The sequence below is a fragment of the Fistularia commersonii genome, chromosome 33 (assembly GCF_037954325.1).
Source record: "Fistularia commersonii isolate RoL2024-O1a breed Wild chromosome 33, RoL_Fcom_v1.0, whole genome shotgun sequence".
NCBI lineage: Eukaryota > Metazoa > Chordata > Actinopteri > Syngnathiformes > Fistulariidae > Fistularia > Fistularia commersonii.
Window position 1 is genome coordinate 8135344 of NC_141316.1, and position 15314 is coordinate 8150657.

Here is a 15314-nt window from a genome sequence, read left to right on the forward strand (position 1 = left end):
TATTATTTTGTTAATTTCACGCCACGGTGAGATTGTGAGAAACATCTTCTCCATTCCTCTGTATGCCCGGTACATGCAGAGAAATTGTAAAAAAAAAAAAAAAAAAAAAAAAAGCTGACTTAGACTTGAAATGACACTGTGAAGGTGGAAGTGTGCAGAAGGCACAGCGGAATCATGGGATCTGAGAGCAGTGAAGAAAAATACTAGTTTTTCCCAGTGCCGAGTACGCCCGGAGTCCTTCTATTATTCATAGAGATGATTAAAGATCCCTGCTTGTCCTCCTTCTCAGCTCTTGTTTTCTGTCCTCTCACATTTTAGATAAATGGGTCTTATATCTGTAATATTTTCTCATATGAATCCAAGCAAAACAACATTGGATGATTAACTGAGCTATAAACGTTCCAGCAGGACAGAACGCCAGAGACGCCAGGAGATGGACTACCCTTACCTTTAAGAAATCACTCTCTTCCTGTGGTTAAACTGTTGAGAAAGGAGCAAACTGCATTTTTTTTCCTTTATTTAATCACCGCACTTTTTATCCTTCTCCCGTCTTCACTGTAATATCAATTTAAATTCACGAACCTGAACAAGGTGAACCCGTGCCAGAGGGGAATCTGCTGAGCAGGAGATGTTGAGGAGCAGAAAAGAAGCCGAGGAACCGAACTAAGGCGCTTTTTCTGCAGGTTGTGACTCGAAATATTCATTCATTCATTTGTTTGCTGATTATGTAAATAGGGAGCCGTCCTCCCTCACGCCCTCATTCACACGTCATGTATATAACTACGCATTGTGTAAATACTTGTCCATTTATTTTTATTTTTATAAAAACCCGTACATGCTCCGACCCGGGAGCTCTCATCGCAAAATTTCCCTGTGCCTGCACAATGTAAATTAAAATCTTTTCATTCTGGATTCTGGATTCTTGATGCACACACACACACACACACACACTGGAAATTGTCTGGAAAATGTAGAGCAGCAGAATGGTTGCCCTCAAGGGGCCACATGTAACGCTAACAGTAGAAATGTAACTAAATGTAATGTTAAATAACTCTGAATTTATCACTCCTTCAAATCCAAAATGTTACTTATGGATTTACATAGAATCTGTGCAAATGTATGTGTAACATTTGAGATTTTAATTCTTGGACACTTTGTTATTTTTCTGGAAGGCTAACTTTACCATACTTAGCTCCGTGTTTGGTGTCAAAAACGTAGATTGTACTCTTTGACAAGCGACGCCGCCTTGTAACACAAAAGACATGCCACTTTTTCTCCCTGAAGCACAAACATGTATTTGCCTTCCCATCTTTCTTGAAACATCCTTCCATCTGCATCAATTTTGGGATCATTTGTATTTCTCCATTCCACTTGTTGAAAACGGCATTGATGTGGATACGCTGCGATTTAATGGCGGGATGTCGTCACTTTGTGGTAACATGATCGGCACGAATTGTGGGAAATGTTGTTTATGGTCAATGCACGCGTTGGACTTGTTTATTTTAAGACAATCGGACCTTTTAAGACGTTCGCGGGCCGCATAAAATGACATGGCGGGGCAAATTTGGCCGGCGGGCCTTGAGTTTGACCCTCTAATAACGTCTCTAAATGCATTACCGCTTTGTTAAAGCATTAACCAGGGATGTTTCTAGTTGCTGGATGTCGGTATTTGCAAAAGCCTGTCAAAATATTGCAGATTCCATCAATGAGCCGCCATCAAACTGACAACGATGGCGCGTTTCTCCGATCCGCACTCTCGCCGCTTGTCCGGAAGAGGATCGGAAAAACAGATTTAAAGTCACATGATATCTTTCATAGGAACGTTATCATTCCATTAACAGCGCGGCAGAGCGGCCCAACGTTTTTCTCCTTGCCTCGGTGACAGCAGAGGACACGTCATCGGCAGGAAATTAAACTAAAAGTGCTTTTGGATCTCAAAGTCCCACGAGAGCGAGAGCTGACCTCCGCAGAGAGAACAATTAAAGTCAATGTCATGGAGGCAGCCAGACAATCTAAGTTGTTATTGTTTGCGGTTGGAGCACAGCGGGCGAACCAGAACCACTTACCCAGCATTTACTGAAGGTGCTCCGCTGCCATGGAGTGGCAGTTCAAGGCAAAAAAAAAAAAAAAGCAGAGGATAGAGAGTGGCGCCGGGGGAGGCTCGGTCATGAAAACAGTCTGGGAGGTAAAGAAGAATCTTGTTTTTTTTGTGTGTGTGACCTTAAACACAGAGGAGAACGGTCTGTCGTCCAAACTCTGTGATGACGAAAAGGAGAAATGGCATTTATTTGACAACCGGGAAGAATCGGGGTGTGTGAAATGAATGGGTTATGAGTGGGAAGGATCAATTCCTTTATTATTTATCGCTAATATCTGGAAGACGAGAGGAGAAATGCAGTATCACCGCCGTACTCGTTCCCAGTTGGTTTCAGCCCGATATTAAAAAGGAGATAATCAATGAGCTCCACATTCGAATCCTCTTGTCTTGACTATAAACCATGTTTCAGTGTGCAGCATCAACTCAGGAATTCTAATAATCAGGATGCATTCATTGAGCGTGTAGAATAACTCCCGGGGTAATAATCTGCACGGACAGGTTTCCACTCCGTCTCTTTCTCCACAAAATCTCATTAACACTATTGTTTCCTGGGATGACTCTTCCAAGTTAACACGGGTGGATTTCTGTGACATCACATTGAAACGACGGCGAGGAGCAGGTTGAAAATAACACTATCTTTATCCAAATTAATTCCCCTCTTCATAATGAAACACTCATTAACTCCAACGGGCCAAATTATCAAATTGCAATGACGACCCATTCGGATTCCTTCCACTGTATAAATATTTGATGTCTCTACAGACCTAATGTGTGTATCTTTGTGAACGCACAACATGCAATATCCCATTCAAATACACAGGATGCAGCTATTTTGGCTAAAAACTGTGTCGGATCAAACCGCATAAACAATTTCCCCTTTGAGAATCGCCAGTAACATATAACTTATTGGTATCTAAATATATACATATATATATGTGTGTGTGTGTGTGTGTGTGTGTGTGTTTATATTAAACCTATCTAGGCTTGCATTCAAAGTAAAGTAGTTATCGTGACAGCTGAGATGGGCTCGGGCCTCCCTGCAAGATCCCCATTGCAAGAAAAGCGGAGCTGATAACAAATGAACGAATACCTCTCTTGTCATCAGTGTGTGTGTGTGTGAGAATGCAATCTTGTGCAAAGTGCTTTGAAACCACAAAGGTGTGAAAGTGGAATGTGATTGGAGACCAATTCACCATTTGTATTTCGAATAATTAAGGAGCAAAACATTGCATTTTTTGGCGCCAGGGTGGCGTACTGGCTAGCCTGCCTCACAGCAAGGCAGTCCCTGGTTCGATTCCAACTTTGGGCTTTTCTTTGTGGAGTCTGAATGCCCATCCCTCCGGTATCTTCCCATAGTCCATTTTTATTTTTATTTATATTTTATTTTATTTTATTTTACTTCACTTTATTTTATTTTATTTTATTTCATTTATTTTGATGCTCACAATTTGATGCTGCTACCCCATGTGGGCCCTCGGGGACAATTAAAGTTTTATTCTGATTCCGAAAGACATGCAGGAGGTTGACTGGAGAACCTACATTGCACAGATGTGTGCAGATGTGTGAACGAGAGTGTGAATGGTTGTGTGTCTCTATTTGGTGCTGGGAGAAGCTCCAGTGCACCCGTGACCCTGAGTGCAGGATAAGTGCTATGGAGAATGAATGAATGTAGGAGAGAACGCCAGAGACAGCAGGAGATGGACTACCCTCACCTTTTGGAAATCACTCTCTTTCAGTAGTTAAACTGTTGAGGAGGGAGCAAACTGCATTATTTCTTTATATAATAGCAGCAGTTTTTAATCCTTCTCCTGTCTTCACTGTAATATCAATTTGAATTCACAAGCCTGAATAATGTGAAACCTTGCCAGGGAGGGGATCTGCTGAGCAGGAGATGTTGAGGAGCAGAAAAGAAGCTGAAGAACCAGACTAAGTCCTGCAAGAGAGGCTTTTCCTGCAGGTTGCGATTGTAAATATTAATTCATTCATTTATTATATATTCCTCTTATCCTGCACTCGGGTCACAATGGGCTACAGACTATCCTTAGAGGCGCAGTCCACCTTGAACCGGTCGACAGCCAATCATTCAACCTTTCATTTGCACGTCATATGAACACACAAGCATTCACTCCTTGATTCACATGTCATATAGACAAACACTTTACTCCGAAAAGATACACAGATATGATGAGGAACTGAAATGAAAGTCCCGCAGGAGACGCTTTTCTGCAGGTTGTGACTGTAAACATTCATTTGTCCATTCACTTTCTATACACTGCATTGAGCACCTGAATCATATAGCATTTCAAAAGAAGTATTTTTCCAAACAAATGGCTCTGGGAACTGCAGATCACGTCGTATACAAACAATCCAGTGCAACTGCTCTTGGTTCCTCACGCTAAGGAGTAGCCTTTGTGATGCTTATTTAGCTCGAACCTTGTTTAGCTAGAATCCATGCTAGCACCACACACACACACGCACCTGTTTTGACTCTGAAAAAAAAACCAAAACAATCGCTGTTCCCCAGTAATCTCACGATTTCTGCTTCATATCCGCCCGCGGCCGAAACAGCGAGTGATTCCATGCGACGCAGGCTCCGAGGAGGTCACGGCTTTGGAGCGCCGAGAACAACTTCACACACGAAAAACAAACCGAAGCACAACCGAAGGAGCAACTTCTCAGGCGGCGTGAAGCCTCAGCATCGGTTTGCACGAACGTCACGCTCCGGGGTAAATTTGCCTTGTTTAAATTTCAACAGCAACATGCCGCAGTTGGTTTAAGTTTCACAGACACGGGGCTTGGACTCGGACCTCACCGCTGGCCGCTTTGGGAGAACAGGGCCTTTAAATCTGTCATTTAAAATCAACCGGCTGCAGGCCACAGTGATAAGGGCGCTCGCTGAATCTCCTTGTTAGTGGGCTGAAGGTCACCAGGGGAAATAACACTTGTGATATTTGTTGACGTTCGGCGAGTGAATGCCGGCTCCCCTGACGCTATCCTGGGGCCGCGCAAAATCCGGACCGGAGATAAATTCATGTGAAGTTCCCCGTTTGTTTAATAAAAACGCGAGGGGGAGGCTGTCGTGGTATGACACGTTTAATAATTGCCCGTTTCGGCGTATGATAAAATACCCGCTGCGAGAACAGACAGGGGGGAAAAAAAAAAAAAAAAAAAAAAAAAGCCAGATTCTCGTGAAAGTCAAATAGTGTAATTGACATCCTAATCGGAACGACACACAGTCTGCTCAATGATCCCACATGTGTGCATGAGTAACAGTTTATCCTTTACACGGAAAACCCCAGATAAAATGGGAAGTGACTGCAAACTGTGCAGCGTGTGTGTGTGTGTGTGTAAAACCGCTCCAGTCAAATCATGAGTTATTTGAAGGTTGCGAGTCTGACGCTCAGGCGTGCCGCCTCTGATCACGACGACGTTGCATATGAATGACCCCCTTACTCATCATGAATGAACAATGCACTTGCGGCGCCTTTTTTTTTTTTCTCCCCCCCCTTTGCTGCCGTATCTTCCTTTCAGCCCCGGGTGAACACGTCTGCGCACACACACACACGCATGCACGCGCGCTGTAAACTGATGGACACGATGTGGACGCTTGATAGAGAGTACGATTCATTACGGTTCTCGCCACTGCCCTGTCAATCGGCGTTACGGAGCCGAGGATGTCTTGCAACGCTGTATGCTATATGGCTTGCAGTGGACTTGGCGGGGCAATAATGACGCCTCCAGCCTTGACTGCATGAGAAATTACACACCACGCGAGTGCTTTAATCAAGCCGGGCAAATCGATATCCATATCTTTCTTTTTCTACGATGATCAAAAAAAAAAGGTAAGCGTGGGTCGGGCGATGAGCAAAACACATGGGCGGCTATGGATACACACTATTTCTGGGTACTACGTGAAATCATGCAATGCTAATGAAGTGCATCAATTATGAATGGGATGTATGGTATTCTCCACCCTGCGCTGCCAGCGCATTATCTGTGACTTATCATTCCGTACGAGTAGCACGCAGTCCAATTTGCACGGGCTGCTTCCTTTCGCGATAACTTCAGAAGTTCACAAAGTATTTTGCCTTTGAGAACGACGCTGTCTGGTGATTATTTTTAAGAGCGCCCCGCTACCCTCGAAATGTTTCCCGTCTCGTCCCTCAAGTCCGATCCCTTGGATTTCTTTTCTTTTTTTTTTAGACACATGCTGCCCTGGGTGCTAACAGTCTCTGCACATCATCATTAGTTGGGGAGAAAAAAAAACTAGCCCTCAACACGACTGTGTACATGCACGTGCCGTCGGCCGCTTCGTTTGCATTTAACTTTACACACATTTTAAGCGGATTTGCCCCAAACCTGTGATCACACAGGCAAAAAAAAAAAAAAAAAATCCCATGTGGTTCGCAAACTACCGTGCATTTCTCTCGCATACCGGGAGCTTCATTCTTACCTTCTCCCTCCAGCTTGATTTCCAGGCCCTCCAGGGAGTAGGCCGAGTCGCCCTCCTCCAGGGAGAGTCTTCCAAACAGGCTGCCAGCCATAGTGAACAACACCTCACCACAGTGACACACACAGTAACACACCCAACACTATATCTGAGGCAGAAGGAGACGTCTCCCTCTCTCTCTCTCTCCCTCGCTCTCCTATTCCTGCCAAACAGCTCCTGGATCTTTCCTCCCTCTCCAACTGCTCTTGATGTGAACGTGTATAAGCTATGGCTGGCTGAGCATCTTCTCCTCTGCATGAATGAATGTAGATGAGTGTGTTGTGTGCATGAGCAAAAGAAAAGAGGGGCGGGAGGGGGGCGAGAGGTACGGGGAGTGAAGAGGAGGAGAGGAGGGAGGGAAGTATGATGCTTTGGCTGGGGAGAAGGAGGAGGAGGAGGAGGAAAAGGAGGCTGGACATTTTTACCTCCGGGCTTCCCTGTGGGGGTTAACTGGGGGAAAGAGCAGCAGAGGGTTGGCTGGCGGGAAGAGGACTGGTCAAGAAGGCGGTGCAAAGAGAGCAGATTGATCGCCTTAAACCCTCCCTAAGTGACATCACGCGCGTTGCACGACAAAGAGACGGCTCCGGAAATGCTAAGTAATGACAGCATGTATACAAAGACGTGGATACTTGCTCTCATCGTTCCAGGAAAAATAAAAATATTTATATATATCATTTTCTTTGGCGAGAGATGATGAGAACAATCCTACAATGACTCAGAAGTGTCCCTCTTCCAAACTGTGTGCAAAAATAGCCCCGCTGAAAATGGCCCTTTTCAAGAGAGAGTGAAAGACGTGAATTGGTCTGAAAAAAAAAAAAAAAACAATTTACTTTATGTGACAAAAAAAAAAGCCAGACGTCCAGACCGAGCCTGCGGGCGACTGTACAAATCAAGAGTGACACCCGGTTACACATAAAAAAAAAAAACTCTGCAGACGTTTAAACTCTGGCTGAAGATATCAGTGAAACAGCTCCAGCAGTTAATTACCACGCAATGAAATACAGGATGGCTTTGAGCTTCGGTGCCGGCCTTCTGTTAAGCAATATACGGGCTCTTTATGCTCCCTGAGACTGTTTTTCTATCTTTACAGCACATCCCGGATCAAATGTCCTTGAAATGAAAAGGACATCCATTTAAACGGTCCTCGCTCATATAGCGCTTTCATCGCCTCGCGCTTTCAAAACGCTTTACACTCGATTACATTCACACACACACACACACACACTCATACACACTCGCAGGGATAGCGGCGGACCACAGGGAGCAACAGGGGGCTTCGGTGACTTGCACAAGGGCACCTCGGCACGCGGACACGAGGGGCCGGGGTCGGACACGCCAACCCTCCGATGAGCCGCGAGCGTAAGTTTTACGTGGGCATCTGCTCCGCTCGGAAATTCAAAATGTCTCCGTTTTTTTGATGTCAATTCCAAGATTTCCCTCGGAGGATTCCTTGCGTTGCTAAGGCAACAAAGACCATCAAATGATGTATATACCAGAATGCGCCGGCAGTGGGTTAAATGTTATTTTACGTAAACGTTCATCTGGTTCCATGTCATACAGTGCTCGTCACGAGCCGAGCATACGAGTGTCCGTAGCACAAGTGTCAAACTCTGGCCCGCGGGCCAATTTTATCCCGCAGCGTAATTATATTTGGCCCACGAAGTGACTATTACGTCTTGCCCAATACGTCGATCGTGATCTACCGGTCGGTCGCAAAGGTAGCGTGGGTCGATCGCATGGCATTAAAACGTAGACGTCAGCCTGTTGTCCTCACTATGAAATTTGTCACTTGACTGACAGTCGCTCTGTCCGATCTGACCTTTTCTGACACAGGCACTGCGCACGTGCAAATAACGGCGCGTTCTAGCAAGTTAGCAAGTTAGCCTCCAGTTTATGTCTTCTAAACTTATGGGTATGAAAATGAGTGGGGGAGCTGGACCGAGTAAAAAGACTATAACGTATCACCTCCGTACGGAATGGGAGGTCGACTTTTTTTTTTTTTACTGTCAGTTTCAAACTGCGTTTGCCTTGTCTGCCGGTCTGCCGTTGCTATACCGAAAAAGGGAAATGTGGAGCGGCGTTTTCATAAAAACTACAAAATGTGAGCTGAGAGGGAAAAAGGTGAAGGAACTAAAATCCCAGCTGTCAGGACAGCAGTCATTTTTCTCACAGCTAACTTCAACTACGCTGCTGACTCCATTTAAGTCATCAGAATAAGGTATTTACCAAAAAAGTACTCTGCACGGACAGTTGTAGTGTGCCATAAGGGTTCATGCAGTTATGCGAGATACACAAACATTTATTGTGTTAACTATACTCAGTATATACATCAATAAATATATATTCAGCATTTTTAGTGGAGGTAGATCATTTTCACATGGTCATTTGAAAAGTAGCTCACAAGGCAAAAAAGTATGGGCACTCCTGCGCAAATACTACAAATCCCAGAATACACTGCTGGTGTTTTGGCCCGGAAATCACGACTCTGTTGAAAACATACCTCTTCACCAAGCACTACCCCACTAATCGCACTAAGCCCCCCCCAAAAAAAAACCTAAGAAATGAATGTATGTATGAATATGGTTTTGAGATGGCTATCTGGTGGAGTGGTGACCTCTGAATAACGACTACTGGTTCTTTGGACCTTCGGTTATTGAATTGCACTTTTTGTTAGTCGCTTTGGATAAAACCGTCTGCTAAATGACTGTAATGTAAAATGTAATGTAATGACAGTAGTCATAGCGACCTTATGCTATTCTATAGTATTTTTCGCACTATAAGGCACACTTAAAATCCTTCTGTTTTCTCAAAAATTGTCCGTGCACCTTAGGGATGAAATAGGGGTACTATGATAATGAACTATGAGAATGTCGATTCGCTGTGGCGACCCCAGAAAAGAAAAGTCGAAAGGAGGAAAAGAAGAAGACCTAATGGATGGATTCTTGTTGTGCTTACTGACCTCCGACCAAGTTTATTCAAACTGTCAAAATGTTTTAATGCGACTTAGGTAAGCGAAGAAGCCGCTCCGCTCCAAATGATTGTCCGACCGTTCCTACCTGACATGGGGACGTGTTTAAGTCAGTTCTTGGTTGAATATGGGTTGCAACATCAGACAACGTTAAATAACTAATTATGTCGTGCTGGAATACAACGTTGATCCAACCGCACACTGACTTGATAGGTGTCTGCTATCGCTGGCAACAATAAACCAATCAGAGAACAGGACGTAGTACGCTTACCCCCACCACTTTTTGTAATAGCGGTACATATTGTGCTTTAACAATATATTACTGTACATTTGTGTGTAGGAGGCACCTGTTAAGCGACATGCTTACGAAGCGGAATTCAAACTCAAGGCTATGGGACACGCAGCAGATCATGAGAATGGAGGAGCCACCGAAAGAATTCAACATGAATGAATCAATGGTACGGAGGTGGAGGAGGCAAGCAGATGAACTGAGCCGAGTAAAGACCAGACAGTTTCTGAGGGAAAAGAGCGAGATGGACACAGTAAGAGGGCAAAATTGAACAGCGGGTTATTGAACCACTGAATGAGTTGAATAAAGTTCGAGTAAAACAACTGTTTTGTTTGGCTTTATATACCGAATGTTTTATCATGCGCCTTATAACGCGGGGCGCCTCTTGTATGAGAAAAAGACCCGCTCATTGATATTGCGCCTTATAATGCTTATTGTTCGTAAAAAAATAATACTAGCACTATGCCACCCCTCCGAAAAATGGTGAAAAGAAAGCTCAGAGTAGATAAGTGCGTAGCAAACTGAGCTATAATGAATGTTTTTTTTATGCACTTTTTCTTGCTACTCCAAGACATGGGCTTCAATGGTTCCACCTTCACGGAAGGATTTTACATTTATAATTAGCCTTTGGAAAAAGGTTACAGTTGAAATTTAATTCAGGAGGCATGCGATTTTTATTTAATTTTTATTCAAGAAATTGATGCGTTTTTTAATATGAATTTCAATTTTGCACGAGTGTGATCTTACTATTTTATAGTATTAAGCTTTGCTTGTTCCATATTCCCTTTTTAAGCAAAACTTGTTTGGGTCCATATGAAAAGTTTCATGGTTGTATCTGAAGGAAGATTTTTTTCACTATATATCAATGTTGACACGTGACTTTGTCTCAGTTTTGAATTTTGGCCCACTGTGTATTTGAGTTTGACACCCCTGGTCTGCAGTGTTGACTGTTTCTTTTGTGTTCTCCTGTATCCTCCACTCCATTCGATGGCAATATGATTCTAGCACAAAAACTATTTGGAAACATCAATGGTTTTATTTTGTTTCACCTTAATTTAACCGGAAATTAACCAAAGCTTAAACTCTTTTCCGAGTCTTTTACCAAGACAAGCTAATGGCATTTGCAACAACATTAAAACAAAAGGCCCACGTGTGAGAAATGGAAAGTTCACGGATAAAAGTGCAGGGTCTGCATAATATTGCCATACTCAGTGCAAGAAGAAGATGGAAGAGGCTAAAACCAGGACAACTCGGTTCCACTCTGCAGTTCAGTCCACCTTCACGCCCGTTCATTCAAATTTCAAACAAATTCTCCCACACCGGGCTCATTCACCAGCAGTTATCTCAGGCTTAGGCGGTGCGCTCAAAATGGAAATGACATCTTCTTCACAATGGCGACTATGTTAACCATTATACTTGAGCATCCTTTGCACAAAGCGTTTGTTCCGCCCAGGGAAATGGAATATTTTAAGGTACAGACAAAAGTTATCACCTACTGGTGACATTGAGGGGAACGCCGAAAACTGTAGAATATGGAGTGGGGAATTCACAGCGCTATAATACCGCGTGGTAACTGATACAAAAATACCAAAGAGGTGTATCCTGCCTTTTTTTTTTTAATTTTATTCTTGTCATTGCTATTGTCACCCTGTTCATGTTGTCATTTAGTTTTGATTATCTATTTTCACCCTTAGTGTCCTTGTTTTCCCCCATTCTGTCGTCCATTCTTATCCTTGATGTTGTTGTTCTCTCTGCTGTCTATTTTTTTTGTTGCTATTTTCTAAAGGTCTCTCTATATTTATATTCATTTTTATCGACACTTATAACTTATAAAGAATTTCTTTATGGGGATCAATAGAGTTTATCTTATCTTTTATTGTAAATACAATAATTAGTCGTCAATCTAAGAATAAGAATAAAAACAACTTTATTTATCCCCAAGGAAATTGTTGTGCCAGAGTTACAAGCAAAAACATAACAATAATGAATAATAGTAGAAAATTGTATAAACGGTTTTGAAAAAAAAACAAGAAAAAAAAAAGGGAAAATAAGAAACACAAATAAGCTATAAAGTGTAAAGTGTCAAGCGTCTTAAGGAACAAAAATATTCTATATTAAAGATTGCAGTTTGAAGTGAAATGTTTACACTTGTCCATATTGTCGCTTTCAGAAAGTCTAAATCTGACAAGCTGGAGTGTGTGAGCGATGGGATGCAAGGAAAATCCCTTCAGGCGTGTCTGATGCGTGATTGGAGTTTTGGCGCACCATTAACCCGCTCATTGGGTCACACTGGAACCCGGTGCTGAAATAACCAGGAACACCTCCTCCTCTCTCAAAACACTACTTGCTGATAACAAACGCGGGCAGAGACGCTCTTGTCACAACTTACCCGAGTCAGAACTGGATGTCGCCACGGGCATCTTAAAAATCGGTTCCTCCCGCCGTCCTCCACGGATATCGCCGAGTCGACTGCAATGACAGAAAAAGGGGGATCAGTAATAAAACTCGGGATGCGCCGAATGGGATTACGGATGCAGGGGGCCTCAGACGCCGGGCTCACGCGGCGGAATCGGAGTTGACAAGGCGAGGAACGAGGCATACGAGGAAGATTTGTAGCGAGGCGGTGATTCAGTGTAATTCAACGGAGTAGGTGGGTCATAATTCCCCCACAGTAGACTCGGGGGCTTGTTGTCGGAGGACGAAAAGGATATGCCATCCTGAAGGGCTCATTACGATCCCTAGTTGAAATAATCAAATGAATTTCACATTAAATCAAAGTCGTCCGCGATTGGTTTATTGATTATTCTGGTCCCGTCTCCTTAATATTTCAGGGCTTTTGTTTCTCCGGTGTCTGCAAATGAAAGCTCTTCAAATGGCGCATCCTTCACTACGACAAAGGAGATGAAGCCTTTTGATGGATTCAATAGGTGTAGCACCTCTACGGATCTTTCTCAAGGTTTTGTAAATAAGCTACACATACACACACACACACACACACACACACACACACGGCGACCGATACCTAACTTTGTTACACCTATAAATAGAAGAGCCCGTTGCTCTGGTAACAACCAAACAGTTATAGCTGTCATGACCATGGGGAATACTATTAACAGCCTGCAGGTGAGCAGGCTGGCCGGCGGTCATTGGCTGAGAGAGAATCTATCGATTCTAATTGATCCTGTTAACATCAGGCAGCAAGAAGATGGGGGGGGGGGGGAGAAAAAAACGCGAGGGCCAAAAGCGGCTTATCATGTGATGCGGCGTTTGTCGAACGCATGACGTAAATAACCATCAGGAGCCGGGAAGAGGCTGCGGGGAAAAGGTCAACAGGGCGGTGCAACGGGTCAAAGAAGAAACAAAGAGAAAGGAGCAGAAGACGTGACGGTCAGGAAGTCTCTGCCGCTATGAAAACACGCCGGTTAAGATGTTAACTGAAAAGAGAGGGAGGATATCAAGCAAGAACAATGGGCAGGAAGAAGGCGAGCTGCTGATGACAGGGAGACCACGCTACCCAGGGATGCTAATTCCTGGTTGCCATGACGATACATGGGGAAACCAGTGCTGCGGTAGTCTCTTTCCCATCTGGCTCCTTGTAGGAAAACGAACAGTGTTCACACTGTTTTGTTTTGAGTTTTTTTTTTCCTCGAGGTGGAATCGAATCTCCGGCTCACAACTCGGGCTGATAACAGGCTCCAGAGGCGCCATTTCATTATTTTCCCAGACTTAAGACATCACTTCCAAGTCTTGTCGCTCAGAAATTCAAACCGGCGTTACATAATGCGAGCCCGCTAACGAAAGGCCTCCTTCGAATCCCTCGGTCACGCCGACAAATGACATGTTTGAGTGTTCGGCTGTGTTACAGATGAAAAGCGCGGGGATATCTACCAAAAAAAAAAAAACAACAAAAAAAAAACAAATGCCATCTTGCCGTCACCGCCTTATTATTCCTCAAACACAAAAGAACAAATCTGTCCTTTACCAAGTCCAATTTTTTTTTACAACACTGTGATTTAAAAGCACTTTAAATTAGTGACATTGAACTTCCTGTCAGGAGGTAAACACATTTCTCTGCAATATTCTGCCTCTGAAAAAGGTCCAAATAGTAGATTAGCATGAATTCCTGTGCAGGCAAAGGCAGCATCCTTTGCCTGCACAGCGTTTGCAAGGAATTAGCCACAGTAACAGTTGTAATTTCTGCTTCCAGTGCGACAGCGATGCACATACTTTGATGCCGAGGGGCTTCCGCGAAGCTGATCTACGCGGATCAGGTCCTTAATGCTGCATACCGGTCCCCCGGGCTTATCCCCGGCATCCCCTGTTTGCGCTGGGAAATGACAGAGCTTGTTAAAAGTATGCAGGGGCCACACGGCGGCTAAGAAGCAAAAGCCGATTTTCAGCAGAGCTCGGACACGCCGGAGCTCCACCGACGCGGCGGCCGAGGGTTGGAAGGGAGGAGCGTCAGAGCGCTGATGTTTCATTTTAATAGCGATTGCTGTTTTTAATAGGATGATATGAAATAACAACTGCAACCGACAATCCAGCTGTCAGAAAACTGCTATTCAGCTGAAAACAAAGTCTGTCTGGTTTGGTAATTCTGAATTATACCACGAAGGAATGATGTTCCTCCGAGCAGGGGACGAGGTGGCCGTAAATCACGACACAAGACCGTATCGATTATTTTGACATTTATTAGACGTTACGGCTTCGAGTTTATTCCATCAAACTGCAGGAGCTTGCAGTTGACACCAGATGTTGAACGCGCTTTTGATGTCTGATGATATGAAATCAAAAAATAACCAATTGATGTGCGCATGCATTCAGCGAAAAATAAAAAATATTGTCTGCTTTTCAGTTTGAAATGACATCGTCAGTGCAACGTGGATTTCAAACGAGGTTTATTGATCAGATATTAGATTTATCAAGTCCCTGTCCGCCCTAGAACATCCCATCTGCGAGGTTAGCCATAGTTCCAGATTTAATATTCACTATATTTCACATTTTGGCTTCTCGACACCGGATTCTTTCTCGGACGGTTTCTTCTCTTGACGCTACGGTAACGAGGACAAAGGGCAGGGCTTTGTCGTCTCATGGCGGAGGAGCTTCTGTTTCCTTGGAGGTGGTTGTTGTTGCGGATATTAGGAACGTGGCCCTTCCGGCATGTCATTGGCCGGGAACAAAGACACGAATGGCGGCCCAGGTGTTTGTATGTACACGGAGAGAAACGCCTTGAGCTGTTCCCACAGTGAGGCTTCATTAAAGCCTGTAAACATGTGCACACACACACATGCACGCACACACACACACACACACACACACACACACACACACACACACCAGCGACCAAACAAGTCCTAATCCACACACAGGCTGGCGTCAGGCCTAAAAATAACCCTGTGCTCCCACAGGTTCAGCTCCTCTCATTACTTTACAAGGGAAAACTGTCGTATCCAAGACAACCACGAGCACC

General features: G+C 44.0%; 1 protein-coding gene across 3 annotated transcripts in view; it reads right to left on the reverse strand.

The window, feature by feature from the left end:
* mpp2b (MAGUK p55 scaffold protein 2b) overlaps positions 1-15314 on the reverse strand; it is a 37524-nt gene that overhangs the window by 18747 nt on the left and 3463 nt on the right. For 2 of the 3 annotated variants that reach the window (XM_086140609.1, XM_086140606.1), the window contains exon 2: positions 12234-12313. In XM_086140609.1, coding sequence (XP_085996735.1) covers positions 12234-12264 — 31 coding nt within the window. In that variant the 5' untranslated portion in view covers positions 12265-12313. Of the gene's footprint in view, positions 1-6551; positions 6770-12233; positions 12314-15314 lie in introns of those variants that run through there. The other variant, XM_086140607.1, reaches the window with a different exon arrangement.